Source organism: Alligator sinensis, unplaced genomic scaffold, assembly GCF_000455745.1.
Source record: "Alligator sinensis unplaced genomic scaffold, ASM45574v1 scaffold1146_1, whole genome shotgun sequence".
NCBI classification, from domain to species: domain Eukaryota; kingdom Metazoa; phylum Chordata; order Crocodylia; family Alligatoridae; genus Alligator; species Alligator sinensis.
The window spans coordinates 215,163-229,835 of NW_005842696.1; the positions used below are offsets into that span (position 1 = coordinate 215,163).

Below are 14,673 nucleotides of genomic sequence, written 5' to 3' on the forward strand. Positions count from 1 at the left end.
CTGGTGTCGCCGCCGAGAGCCGCGGCGCGGGGTTCGGGGCCTTAGGAGCCCTGGTCGGCGGGCGGGTACTTGTGACGCTTGGAGTGGAATCAGGTATTGACGCGTTTTGATTGAACAAAAAGACTGTTTACTTACACTGCTCGTACAATGCAGGCCAGAAGCTTGCTTCGATTACGGTTGTAAACAAAACTTGGATCGGGCAGAAATTACAGAGTTCGTTTGGTCGGTCTGCAAATGTGTCGGGCCGGCAGTTGTCGGGTTACGTCTAGGTCTAGGTCGGTGACAGGGAGCGATTAGAGGTTGATCAGGCCCCTAAGTTGACACACGTGGAGTTTGCTAGGCTCCACAGCGTGCTCAGAGCTCTCCACGAGATGTATGTGGAGTTCTCCAACTTGGGCGGAAACTGCTTCAACCTCTTATACGGCTAGCAAGCCAATCGCTAGCCACCAGGTAAGAATAATTTAGAACAGTCCAATAGTGGGGTACGAATTTACATAAGATTGGCGGGAACTTTTCTAGGTCATTAATATATAGTCACTGGGCTCTGGAGTTTTCCACTTGTGACCTACTTACATGACCTACTTACAAAATGATTGACAGACTGTGCCTTTTGTATCAAATTATGGAATCCTCCACTGTACTATAGGCATATGAACAATGGGTTCTGACAACTGGATGTACTGAGCCTTGCTGTAATACAAACTAACCCTTTTCTTCATCTGTAGTACTTGTTATTGTAATTATTTCTTTTAAGATGACTCAGTTGGGATCTCAGTAAGGGGAGCCAAAAGCTATACTCCCCTGCTGGCTGATGCTCTACCAGTCAGCTAAGGAGAGGAGTTTTAATCAGTTAGGCATCTCTACCCCTGCTTATCATGATAACCAGCATGGTCTTATGTATGTCCATGTGCTCCTCGTGCCTACCTGTTGTATGAACCAGGTGGCTTGTACACTGACATTTTAAGTTCTTTGGGAGCTAAAATCACTTTTCTTATGCATGTGTATAGTTCCTAACCCAATGGGCCTCTAGCTGCTCCTTCAATGTAAGTTAATAATATTAATGAATCAGCCTGGCAGCGTAGGGAAGTAGGGCATAAGTATTCAGAGTCCTTAAAATGCCTGTTTGTTATTCCTTTTGGTCTCCTGTTAGATCGGCAAGCTGTCTCAGAACATATATCTCTAGCTCTACATCTGCTACTGGATTTCTGTGTGATCTTGGGCAGGTCACAGTACTTATTTGTTTTTTCGTGTTCCCACTTGTAAAATGAGGAGTATAGTGCTCATCCACCTTCATAAAGAGCTTTGAGCTCTCTGAATGAAAATAATTATATAAGTTCAGAGCATTACTTGGTAGTAGTAGTCAGGAAGCACTAGACAGATGGCTTAGTGATATTTTCAAATTCTGTAATAAGCAATCCTTCACTGGACCTGCAGCCTGAAGAAACAAGAGAATCGTAAAGTTTAAACGTGCTGGTGTGAAATGTGGCAAACACACCTAATTGCCAGTAATATATCATGAATATATATAGATATTTTGTATAGTTTTAGGATCCCAATTATTTTCTACAATATTATTCCTCAACTTAAAATGACATTTCTGCAAACACTGTTTGTCTCCATAAAATCTCTATTACTAAACGTCTCATGGCTATCACGTAGGAGAAGACTGCTGGTTTTAATAATTAATCCTGTAATGCTATGCTTTTGTGCTGTGCATTACTGGAACAAAAAATCCTAACCAAATTGAAATCAGATAAAAGTAATTTGTGTTTTAATTCAAAAACAAAACTTCAAAGTGTTATTGAAAACTAAATCTGCTTTCATTATACAGCATCCCTTTAATCTTAGGTATGAAAACTTTTTTTATCACCTCTTATATCTGATAAAATAATTATCTCTAACGGCATCCATGTTGATGCTTTATTTTTATAACCCAGTTTTATGTTCTAATTTCCAAATACTCAACCTGAGGCTGTGCTGTTCTAAATCTCAGCAAAATGCTGTACAAGCAATGGCAGGTCCCCACATTGCTGAAATGACCCTCAATTTGTTCTTGGTCTCCTCAATTTCAAATGAACTCCCATTGAGTACCAGGAAATAATTAGCTCCTCTGTTTGAGATAACAATGATGAGATTGCCAAAATCTGCCTTCTTTTTTGTGGACAAGAGAAACTATCAAAAGATACTGCCTGGATTTATAAAGCAGGCAAACAGAGTGGAAACAAGAAGAGGTGAACAAAGGGGATAGGAGAACCTAACTGGATGCTCCAGTGACTGCATCTCATGGAAGCTCTGGGGTCCAGATTTTTCATATAAATGCCTTCTCAATGGGAAAAAAGTGAAGTGAAGCCAACTGAACCAACTGCTGGAAAAAGCATGCCCTTTAGTGCCTCGACAAGAGTACTAATAAATGGCAGAGGCAAGGGAGTTTAGGTTTCTTGCTCTCAGTCTCTGTCATGAATAACTCAGCCACTCCATATCAGTAAAGCTGATCTCCCCTGTAAACAGAAAATGTACCTGACCTTGTGGCAGGAAGTTCTAGCAGGAGCCAGCAGCTGCAATTGTCAAGCCAACCAGTGTGCATGTACACCCATGCAGTTCTGGCACCTCTGCTCAGCAGCTGTCCTCAGCCAGAGTGTGAAATGAATTCTGGTTAAGACACCAGCAGGTGAAGGTGCATTAGTGTCTACATGAGGTTTCTGTCAACTGCCCGGTGGCAGCAGAAGTCTTACTCCACTCAGCTGAAGTAGAATAACGCTTTCAGGAGAGCAGATGCTTTTGTTGCCACAGAGTGTGAGGGAAGGATTGCAGAATAGACTATTCATGACAATCCATAGAGAAGGACAGTGAATTGGATGAGAAAGGACATAACTTCTATGTCAATGATACTAAAAATGTTGATAGCATAAACATTTTGCTTGCCAAATGAATGAAACATGTTGAGGGGAAAGCAGAGAGGTATGAAAAGCAAAGCCAAGACCCACAAAAAGAGTGTCTTGAGAAGAATGTCTTCTTAAGCCCTGAGCACAGAGAAGTAGTTATCTGTGTTACTCTGAAGTCAGTCAGAAGGTAGGGTAGATATGCACCTTTATAGACAAATAAATAAGATAGATATAAATATATCTTATTTCATTCATATAAGATAGATCTTATTTCATTATATATATATATATATATATATAAAGGGCTTAGTCTGTCTGTCTCTGTGTCTGTCTGTAATGCTCTTGGGGGGCATAGCTCCTGGCGGGGCATGGATCCAGCCAGTGCTGCGTCAAAAATGCCTGTCAAGAACGATGTGCAGGGCATGGCTCCAGCAGAATGGGCCAGGTGGATGCAGAGTGAGGCAGGAACAGGGGTGGGTGGCATGGGCCCAGACATGGAGCGGAGGGTGGGGGGAGGTGGAGTGTAGTCGGATGTGGAGTGGTGGCAGTGCAGGGCAGGGGGTTCAGGGGCACGAAGCTGGACATGGAGTGGGGGGCCAAGGGGGACAAGGCCAGACACAGAGCAGGGAGAGGGGTGGCATGGGCCTTGAGTAATCCAAAGACTACCAGCCTTGAGTAGTCCAAGATAGATATAGAAGTAGGTGGTTAGGATAGTTTTGCAGAACTGGATATCTGGAACTCCCCATTTTAATCTGGCTTTGCTCCTGACTCACCATGTAGCTTTCTATAGCTTGTTTTACTCCCTGCCTCATTCCCCTGACTTTAAAAAAAATAATACTTCTATTTACTTATTATTGTGCAAATGGAGTGGGAAAGATGAAAGTGTGAAGTCTACTGATGAGAATGTGGCTCACAATCCAGACTGGGGGCTCCCCTCAGCCTCCAGATTTGGAGACAGAACAAACATTTTAAAAGCTGACAGGCTGAAGTGTGATACTAGCTTTGAATGACAGAACATCTTTACTCCTTCCAAGTGAGAAACAAAGACAAGAGAGGAATGAAGATAAAACAGACTTCCTTCAAGAAGGAACAGATGCAACTGTCCTGCAATTAACCACATTTCAGTAGTGCATAATCACAAAATGTTCTTTAACAGGGCCTCTGAAGTTGGATGCCTCAATTTCAAATGCCCAACTGTAAACAACCCAGTTGCCCCTGAAAAGGTGCCCAAAAACTGAGGATGTCTCTAACCTGCAGATCACTGTATAGTGTAGACACATCTGCATTAGCCATAAAGAAAGTAGCCAAGTACCAGAACCAACCAAGTTGTAGCAGCACAGAACTCTTCACAGGTTTGATTCCCCCTGCCACTTCTCAGCGGCATAGCTACACATGTGCTTTACTGCAGATTTGACTAATTAGCTCTGCAGTAAAGTGTTACCATCTACACATGCACCAGAATTAGGGTACAGTACATTAATTTACTCCATTATAGGATAGTACTGTTGGGGCCATATACTGTCCTACAGTCATGTAACCATGTGTGATTAAATGCACATGTAGATAGTGACTGTTGGGCGCAATTTGCACCTGGTCAGCAAGGTCAGCCCTGCCAGCTGGGAGGAGGGAGCCTGTAGGGCATGGACCCAGAACCTCATGCCTCAGCCAGCCCCTCTGCTGCTCTCCGCTGCCATGTGGGGCCGACCCCTATGCCCCCTGCCAACCTGGAACTAACTGCTCAAACTGCTGCAGTCCCAGGCTGGCAGCAGGCTTTCAGGGGTCAGCCCTGGGCTCCGGGTGGTAGTAGAGGGCCTCAGAGGGGCTGGCTGGGACATGAGAGTGCCAAAACTGCGGAGCCATACGGCTGACCCCCCGAGCTCCTTGCCAGCCCATAACTGCTCTGCTTCAATTCTAACCGCTGCAGCCCTGGGCTGGCAGCAGGCTAGGGGGTCAGGCACGCAGCTCCATAGTTTCAGAATTCTTGTGCCCCACCCAGCCCCTCCATCACCCTCCACCACCACCCAGAGCCTGGGGTCGACTTCCCACGCCGGCTGCCATCCTGGAACTGCTCTGCCCCAGCTCTAACGGCTGCAGGCCTGGATGCACATGTAAACACTGCACCCAGGAGCTGTGTTCTCCAGCCTGAACTGCATGAGAGCTTGGAGTGCGTGTTTAAAGCTAAATTAACTGTCTCTACACTGCACTGCACTCTGTTGTTTACATATATCTGGAGGCATCCAAAATCAGTGACCACTCATGACTATTTGACATGTAATGCCTTCAAGCATTGCCATGGTAGTAGTGCCTTCTCTCTTCATTCTTTCTACTGTATAGCTAATTGTAACAGCCAGAAATGACCCCACGGTGTGGATCCACAGAGAAAAGACCTTATACAAGCATAGGAAGTGTTAACGGTCCTGTGCTGTATGTCTTACAAGCAGGATTGACAAAAATATAAGTATTCTAAAATATTATGTTGCATATAGTGATTCCCCCTTTGAGACAGGCAGTTGTTGCCATGGATTATTTAGTTAACCTGTTCTCATTTTTGTCATGTAAATGTCTTAGGGTAAACAAGAGCTGTGACACAGAACATGATATTTGGTACAGTACATCAAGCATCACAAAAGAGAATATATAGAAGGACCTGATTCGGGGTCATTAACAGGACTCTACTACCTTACACTTTGCAGAGTCATTTTTACCTATCAGAATGGGTGTGACATATTGTGAAATTTGAAACTCTCAAAGTTGATGTTGCTCTTGCTCAGGTGTAAATGCTTGTACAAGCTTCAAGGCACTGAGAACTTGAAGCAATTTGTTCAAGCCTGCTCTTCAGGACCTTTTCAACAATGGTCAGTACTAACTCTTGAAAGGGTGTATCTTTTTCCATCTTCAGACCAGGGGCAGATCTAGAGGGGGCATCATGGCATGGTTATGCCGCCCTCTCAGACCATACTGCAGGAGCAACAGTGGGGACTTTAATTAAATTGCCAGCTAGGGTAAGCTTTCCCTCTTCCCTTCCCCTCCATGTTCATTTGCACATCCCCTCCTGTCCACTCCTATTTCACCACCGTTGCTGATGGAAGGGAGTCAGGCTCAGCTGGTGACAGCAGCAGCAGCAGGCAGGGAAGGGGCAAATGGTAAGGGAGGGGAGAAGACATGCAACTGAGCATGGAGGGAAATGGAGGAGGCTCTGAGAGCAAGGACAGGATTCTTACCTGACTTGAAGACTTAAAGTCCATGGCTGTTGCTCCTGTAGCATGGTCAGCCTGTCCTGGTTGCTGGGATGGAGAAGGAGGGAACTGAGACCTTCCGCTCCCTAGGGGTACCAGTCACTGCTCCTGCACCTGCCCTTTACAAAATCCTAAATCTGCCCATGGCACTAACCTTCAGACAAAAGTTAGTGAGGAGCGGACATGGAATCATATATGCCAACTCTGGTACAACGAGACATACTAGTCATGCTAGCCAATTCATCATCACACCCTCCGTTAAATTTAAGAGACTGGATCCAAAGCCCACTGCAGCCATTCATTTTGACCCAGGCCCCCAGAGTAAATTTACTTGTATTATGAGGAGGGGAGTACTAAATAGAAGTCTCCCAGAACCCTCTTCCTTCATACAGGTTTGCTGAGGTGACTATGTTTTGAACAATCATTACATCCTCTTTCATGTGTAAAGAGTAGAGTCTTCTGTTGAAAGGGACAGTGCCTAGAAGAGTCCGTGTACCATTCTTTGTTTATTGTGTACCTGAGATTTGCTCAGTTTACAAATAAGAAACAGCTTATTGTAACCTCCCGTCTTGTAAATGCAACTTCAGCCCTGACAGCTAAGTCAGGTCCATGCTTCTTAGGTCACAGCATCAGTAATAATAATCCTTCAAATCAAATTGTGCCCTCATTTACAGTAATGCAATCTCACAGTCTCCAAATTATACCCTCAAGTATACTGCAAAGGTACTTAATGATCTTGAAAAGGCAGTGTAGTCTGAGAAGGGGAAGGTTTTTGCTTACACACCATTTTTTCTGAAAATAGTGTATCAGCTGCATGTGTGCAGTATCCATTCCAAGTACTTACTGAAATTAATAACACATAAGCTGCTTCAGATGCATTGCCAATAACAAGTTGTCTGTGTATGCTGAATTCTGGATGGAATGGAGGGTTGGAAATTTGCGAAGATGAACTGTACTTTATTTCAATATGACTGAATCAGTCACTGGATTTTTTTTCCAAGCACTTAGGGCAAGATTTTCCTTTCTGCATGGAGTTTGTCTGTACCTTAATTTTTACCTTAATTCTTCTTGATCCATTTTGAATTGGGTTTATTTGACTCACCAGCTAAACTTAATGAAGAGGAAAATTCCCTGAGTCAAGCTAAAATAGCTATGTCATCCCTTTCTTACTTATCCCTATGTGTAGTGCCCTCTTTTTCCCCTTTCTGGAGCAACTATTCCTATCTCCACCTGCTCTTTCATTTCCCAGAGATGTGCCAGTGGTTTTCCAGACAGTAGCTCCATTAACTACTTGCCCTTTATGCCACTCATTTCATTTTCCCTTTGTATAAAACTCTGTTTAAAATCATTTTAAAAAGAGGGTGGAATGTCACAGAATCATAGAAAATTAGGGTTGGAAGGGACCACAGGAGTCATCTAGTCCAGTGTCATTTACATCTACAACACCATGTAAATATCTCAGGGATCCATCCCTTGGTGACATTACCTGGATTTATATGGCAAAAGTAATGAAATTTTGGACTGTAATGCAATGAATGGATTATACAAACCCCTAAATTCAGTAGTTCTTTTTCAGGTCTGACAGTTACAATGTAGATACTATATTTTTTTATTTACTAATCTAATTATAATCTAATACGTGCATTGCTTCATTGTATTTTTGTGCAAGAGATATCATAGGATCATAGGAAAATAATGGCAGAAGGGACCTCATGAGGTCATTTCATCCAGCCCCCTGCTCAAGGCAAAATCATCCCTGACTAAACCATCCCAGCCTAATGTCTGTCTAACCTGGTCTTGAAAATTTACAAGGCTGGAAACTGACTGCCTCTGGTCTTGACCATCTTCTCCTTCTCTAGTTCTTCCTTAAACAAGGAGTGAGATGGTCACCTATATACAGTAAAAGCTTTGTTATGCAGTATGAGAGGAGTAAGGGGGGTAACGGTTATCTAAAAATTCCAGTTATCCGAGTTGGGGGTCTTGGTCAGACATAGGTGGGGAGAAAGGATAACTTAGATGAGGATTTCAGGATGCTGAAAGTCTTGATCTAACAAAGGTGCCTAACTCAGGGGGAAAGGAGTTGCAGAAATCTGGGAAAAAGATGGGATTTCAGATTAATTTCTCTTTTCAGCATTTCCTGTTGGCTAGATTTGGCATTTCTCTATACTGACGAACCAAGGCACAGGGCAATGGTGAATCAGTGTCAATATACTAGTACTTATACAGCCCTATAATTTTTGTAAAACTTTATAGTGTAACAATGACCTGTCTGAAAAAGGAAAATCTGAAAAAGGAAAATCCTCTTTCTGCATTTAGGAAGAATGAAGCATACATATAAACACAACATGAACTTCATAAGCTTAGATAGGCATACAGGATAAACAATTATCATATTTGGCAGATGCAGCTGGATCTACACGTACAGAACTACCAGAACCAACAAAAACAGGTAACTTTGATCTTGCCGTCCTCATAGACTTAAAACGACATAGGTGGGAGTTTCAGGCTCACAAGGTGTAATGGACTGGACTTATGATGTAAACTGTTCTTGCCCATGGCAAACAGATCATTGTTCTTTGGATTCTTATTTACACAAAGGCCACTTCAAACTTCTTTGGCAATGGCAAAGATAAAATTGACTAATACATTATTTATAGTTAATTTAAAGCATCTTTGTATTGCCAGGTTGATGTAAAGCAGCCTTAGTGAGAAGAAAAAACAGGTCTACAATTTTAGCTTTAACACAACACAGTTGCAGGTACTTTAGAATTGATCTGTCTAAATACCACACTACAGCCAAGTGGACCAGGCACTGTGTCTTCAAACGTGCTGAGCTATTCTGCATTGGCTGCCTCCTAAAGCACAAACTGTCAGTAGTAGCAAGGAGCTCAACCAGAGGGCTGGGCACATGTGGCTAAACTGAGCAGGGCTGTCCAACTTCTAAGTGGCCAGGGCTGCACGTCCCATGGACAACATCAACAGGCCTGTACACCCAACAGGCAGCACTAAGGTAAACCACAGGCATGCAGGCTGCACATTGCATAGACACCTTCCTCCAGTGCTGCACTGTCCAGGTGCCCCTTCCTGCAGCATCATGTGCATGTGTGAGCACACCCACACCCCACACCCCGCCCTGTACTGCAGGCCTACATATCCTCAGCCTCATTCTCAGCTCTACACACTGCCCTGAAGTGCTCTGCCCCCTGGCAGAGGTACAGAAAGCAGAAGCCAGCAGAGGGATACTGGAGTAATGTGGGGAGTGGTGGCCAGGAGGGAACCAGGGGGGCTGCAACTTATCCCCTTGTGGATCACATACTTGCAGAAAGAGCAAACCTTTCCAGCATTTAAGAACTGAAGCAGAGACCTTAACAACTTGAGCAAATTAAAGACAAGGCTCAGGACAGGATTGGTTAACAACAAAAGATCCCCACTTATGCACTTGATGGTACAAGTAGATTGCATTGGGTAGAAAGAAGGCTATTTAAAAAAAAATAAGGATAAACATTTCAATGTACTTTTGATGAAGAGTTCACATACCAAATGAATCGAACTGATACCACATGTAGCATAACCTTGGAACTTCAGTAAGCTCTCCCAGCAAATCGTCCTGAATTATTTTATCTTTCACATTGCTTTCTATTGTAATTGAGACAAAATTTCATTTATGGACATGAAGTCACATGGTAATGAATTAATCTACCTTAATTTTCAAAGATACTCATCTTTGAGTAAACAGCAATTAATGTTCTCTTTCTTCCCTCCTGCTTCTCTCAGTGAAGCTAGAAGTCTTAACAATTTAATGGCATGAGAAGGGATGACAACAGCATACCTTCTTTCTTTCTAATATTGTATGATATTATACATACAGACACTGCTCTCCATTTGGTAAGGGTCAGTTTTGTAATGGCAATCTAACACTAGAACACTGGGTTTTTTTCTGTAAGAAATAACACCAACAACTTAAGAGAAACTGAAAGATAGGGTAATTAACATTTATCTACAGAAAATATGCATGAGAAGTGAAAACTATCACAGACATTTTTTACAGCAAGTTAAAAAGGCAGCTTGGAAAAAAATAGTGGTTAAAATTATCTTGATTTCTTTAACTTTAATGAGTTCAAAGAAGCTAAACAAAGACACAGAAGAGTTGCACTTCGCTGTGTACAATACAGTTTAAAGTTTTATACCTGAGCAAAAGAAATGTAACTATTAACTACAACATGCAGAGTTAATTGGTTAATATATGCAAACTGAGGATACTGGTACTAGATTACACTTCGTTTCTAATCTTAGAGTGTGAAAATGGAAAAAGCTTCACAACAAAACGTGCAAGACAAAACCACAAACACTGAAAAGCATATTATCATAGCAGCCTTCCTAAACTTTCAAATTCTCTCCCACTTTATTATTGTGGAATAAAGCAGGAACAATTCAAAGCCTGTAGAGGTAATAATACTTTAGAAGCTTCAGCAGTACCTGAAAGACCAAACATGAACAGCTCCCTCAATTTAAAAAGTGTTCATGGACGACCCAAGCCTGCATTCACTACATGCCCAAAATTGCCACCTGAAAGCATTGGTCTATTTAGCTATTTCTAATGCAGAATGAAATGTCTGTGTGCACTATGAATGCAGGATCAGGCAGGGCCGACCTTATGGGTGGGCTATGTGGGTAGTACATGTACAAACACACACACACACACACCACACATGCACGCAAACACACGAGCAGCCAACGCTTATAGCAGCACTCTTCCCCCCCCCTGGCCAATCCCCACCCCAGGCAGGAGGAATGGTGCCCAGCCCAGCCTGCCCCTCACCTCCAGCCACTGCGCAGAAGGAGCCAAGCCAGGCACGTGCAAGCAGAGTGCCCCCTGCTCCAGTCCGCTTGCCTTGCTCGTGCACAGCAGCAGCAGTGCCTGCCCACCCATCTGCCTGGTAAACCATGCTGCTCCACCTCCCCGCTGGACTACACCCTGCATCCCTGCCCACCTGCCTCTGCGTGCAGCAGTGCCACTGACTCAGGGCGGGGAGCCAAAATACAAGTTTGCCCAGGAGGCCATTTTCCCTAGGGCCAGCCCTGGGATCAGGTCCCAGATTTAAAATTTTCTCTTCATCTTACCCTTAGTTAGTTATAAGGAAGTATTTATTATGCCATGTGATTTAGAAGAAACCAGATTATAATTTAGGTAGAAACTTCACCTTTCTCAGCTTAAACTCCATTTTTAAGCTCCCTCTAGAAATTCCTTATTTAAATTACTTAAATACAAGTAAAAAATAGCGGTATGTTCTCTCTTTAAGATAACCCTCTTTTTTGCAGAGCAGTTGAAATGGAGAAGAGACAGAAAGCATGAGCTTCAACAGCAATTCCCAGCCTTCCTCTTAAAGTGTGCCATGGTCTTCTAAAGGACTCCCTTTTCTCTCTTTGCCAGGCTTATAATTTCTACTCAGCCAACTTCCAGTTTTGACACTCCCTAGGAAGAAACTGCTTCCTTAAGGCAAGAATAACACACACCTTCTCTGCCTTTCTCATGACTGACTTAGAACAAAAGGAAAAATTCCTTTAATCGCAACACAGACAGTCATGGACAACATCTCTCTTCTTTCTTTGGAGTTGTGTTATTTTATATGGTTGACAGCAAACCAACTCCATGGGAATCATACAACAGATGCTTTATGTTAGTTGCCAGTTTTCTTCCACCTTATATGATTACAAACTACACATTAACAATGCATCTGGCAGAATTGATTTATCTCTATGTCCATAGTGTATTCATTTCCTCTTTTAAACCTGACTTCTTAGACATTGGTAGGTTGTGTGAAAGGGCCTCCAGTGCAATGACTCTTTTTTACTTCTAGGTTCTTCTTGACTTTGATTGCTGTTGATACTTCAGGATGAATGGAGTCCAGCCGCTGCTCACACTGGAATGCTGTGAGAAAGGCCGTCCTGTAGTTGTTATTCATCCAGCCATAGAGAAGGGGGTTAGCAAAAGTCGAGCACATGGCAATGACATGAAACACTGTATAGATCAGTTTGTATTCTTTTAGATTTAACACCTTGCTATCAATATCACTGACCAGCTGGAAAGTGTGAAAGGGAAGCCAGCTTACAGCAAATACCACCACCACACACACCAGCATCTTGGTGGTTTTTCGCCGCCGTTGGTGATACTGGTCATTCCCAGCCGCAGGGCTTACATGATTCTTTAGTTTGGTCCAAATGCGTATGTAGGCATAAGAAATGATTGCCAAAGGCAAAACATATTGTATAAGGAGCATGGAGACACTGTAGATGGTGCCATAGTTCAGCTGTCCTTCATCAGGCCACTTTTCAGAGCAGACCACAATTTCAAAACCAGGAATGAGCTCAATCAGAAAATACTCACGGAAGATGGCCAGGGGACTGGCTAAGAGGGCACTGACAGCCCAAGTGACCCCAATGATCAGGAAGCTGATCCGCTTAGAGATTTTGCTCTCTAAATGATAGACTATACAGCGATGCCGATCCAAGGCAATCACAGTCAAAGTGACAGTAGACACATGTACTGCAAGACCTTGGGCATAAGGCACCAGGTGGCACAGTTGTGGTCCCAGTTTCCATTCTCCTAATAGTGTGTAAACTAAGGTAAAGGGCAGGCACAGTGTATTCACCAGCAGATCAGCTACTGCCAGGTTGGCAATGAAGAAGTTAGTCACAGTCCGCATGCTTTTGAACTTGATAACCACATGGATCACCAGGGAGTTGCCGATCACCCCCAGTAGGATGATAGAGCAATAAGCAAAGATGAGTATGATTTGCACTTCAACCAACATGGTGCTGTCTTTCAGTTCTGGTTTGGGGTCAGGTGCCAGCTCACTTAGGGGTGTGGTGAGTCTTGGCACGTATAGCCTAGTGAAGAGCTCCATTTTCACTTCATCTGTCTGGTTTTCTTCACCCAGCGTCCCCATTGGTCCCATCCTTGCAGCAAGCTGCACTAAACAGTACAGCTGTTTCTGAAAAAATCAAGAATGTATAGGAAAGAAGAGTAAACTGAAGGTTGTACATACAGAATTTATTGGAACTGTACAGATGAAAATATTTAGAATTAGCTATCAGATTTTGTGGTTGCTAACATAGTCTAGTCTAAAATAATACAATAGCTAGTTTAGGAGGAAAAAAGGCCATTACTTCTCATGCTTTATAGTACAAATATCATTAGAGAGAAGAATTAAGGAAGGTGTTTTCCCAAGATTACAGCACTGCTCAATTAGATGAACTGTTTAGAGGTTATGCCCTTCTCTGAATCTGCATATATTGGCCACTATTAGAGACAAGATATGAGACCACAATAGATGGGTCAGTGATCTATTCCAAGACAGCAAATGCTATTTCCTTATACCTAAAGTTATAATTATGCCCTCCTTTATCCTACATCCTAGAATGTTTCAGAATTAAAATAAGATCTTTTGCCATATGTTCAAACTTTCTCACTCCTATGAATATGAAATCTTTATCTGAAAAAATGGGACAGGTTTCAAATACATTTTAAGGACAGTGGCGCCTTAAAAACTGCGAAAAGATTAAGATCCAACTAGGCAATGCATTCTTTGTTAAAAATAAGTGCCTAAAATTTCTAGTGACTTCTGCACAAAACTTTCATTAATACCCACAAGAATTCTACATGTGGATAAATGATACTCTACCGCTGAATAGCAGCACAGCGAGTTTCTACACTCTCACTAACAGAAAGAATGACAAATGTTTCCGAAAAGTATTTCTGAAATTCAGCTTTTAGTTGTATATTATTATATTTCATCATATATTATCATACCTCTATGCTAATCTATCCTAGCTGGACTAACTCCAGAAGCTTTTGTTCAAGAAAGCTAGTGTCACAACTGCACACTACAATAAAAAAGCCAAGAGAGTGGAAAGAACAGTAATTATCTGGATTAGTTACACCAACAGAGCTCAGCCTCTTAGAGCAGCAGGCCAGGGGATTAAGAACAGGTCTCACTGTGGGCCACCACTCCCCTCTGGTGGTTGTAGGAGAGGAAGAGACAGGGAATGTAGGTGGCTGCCAGTGTCAGAGGAAGAGAAGAGGGGAGAGAGAGAAAAAGACCTTAACCTCTGGTAGCGCTGTCTGCCTGCCAAAGGGAGGGGAGGGAGAGAGTAAACAGCACCTGCTGCAGGGGAGGGGAAAGGAAGAGAGAAGGGAGGGTTGTGAAGTGGAATCAGCAGAAGGATGAAGGGTAGAGGAGGACATGCACTGATGCTCCATGCCATGTGGCAGATCCAGTCACTTTGGGGGCCAGAGCAGTGGTGAGCACCACTAAACTATATAATCCATTAACATTGAAATGAAATCAAGAAACAATTAAAACTGAAATATAAGTAATATGTATTGTAGAATGTCTGCAAAATCTCAGTGTTTCTCTCCGTGGAAGTTACCACCCAGGGGCTCTTTTCTGATCACAATGAAAGAGAACAGTCAGTCAGACCCTGCTCCTATTGAGCACTGATATTCCACTGATATCAAAATCATACTTCGGTTCCTTCCCTGTACATACTAACCA

The 14,673-nt window shown here is 42.8% G+C and overlaps 1 protein-coding gene across 1 annotated transcript; it reads right to left on the minus strand.

Annotated features, from left to right (window-relative positions):
• Positions 1 to 10,186: 10,186 nt before the first annotated feature.
• On the minus strand, positions 10,187 to 13,074 carry NPY2R (neuropeptide Y receptor Y2). Its single transcript, XM_006034050.2, has one exon. It carries the CDS (start codon positions 13,072 to 13,074, stop codon positions 11,917 to 11,919), a length of 1,158 nt encoding a protein of 385 aa, XP_006034112.1. The 3' UTR covers positions 10,187 to 11,916.
• Between the last annotated feature and the right edge of the window lie 1,599 nt (positions 13,075 to 14,673).

Bases quoted from the DNA above. Each gene is read 5' to 3' on its own strand.
- NPY2R (XM_006034050.2), bottom strand. From the start codon at position 13,074: ATGGGACCAATGGGGACGCTGGGTGAAGAAAACCAGACAGATGAAGTG.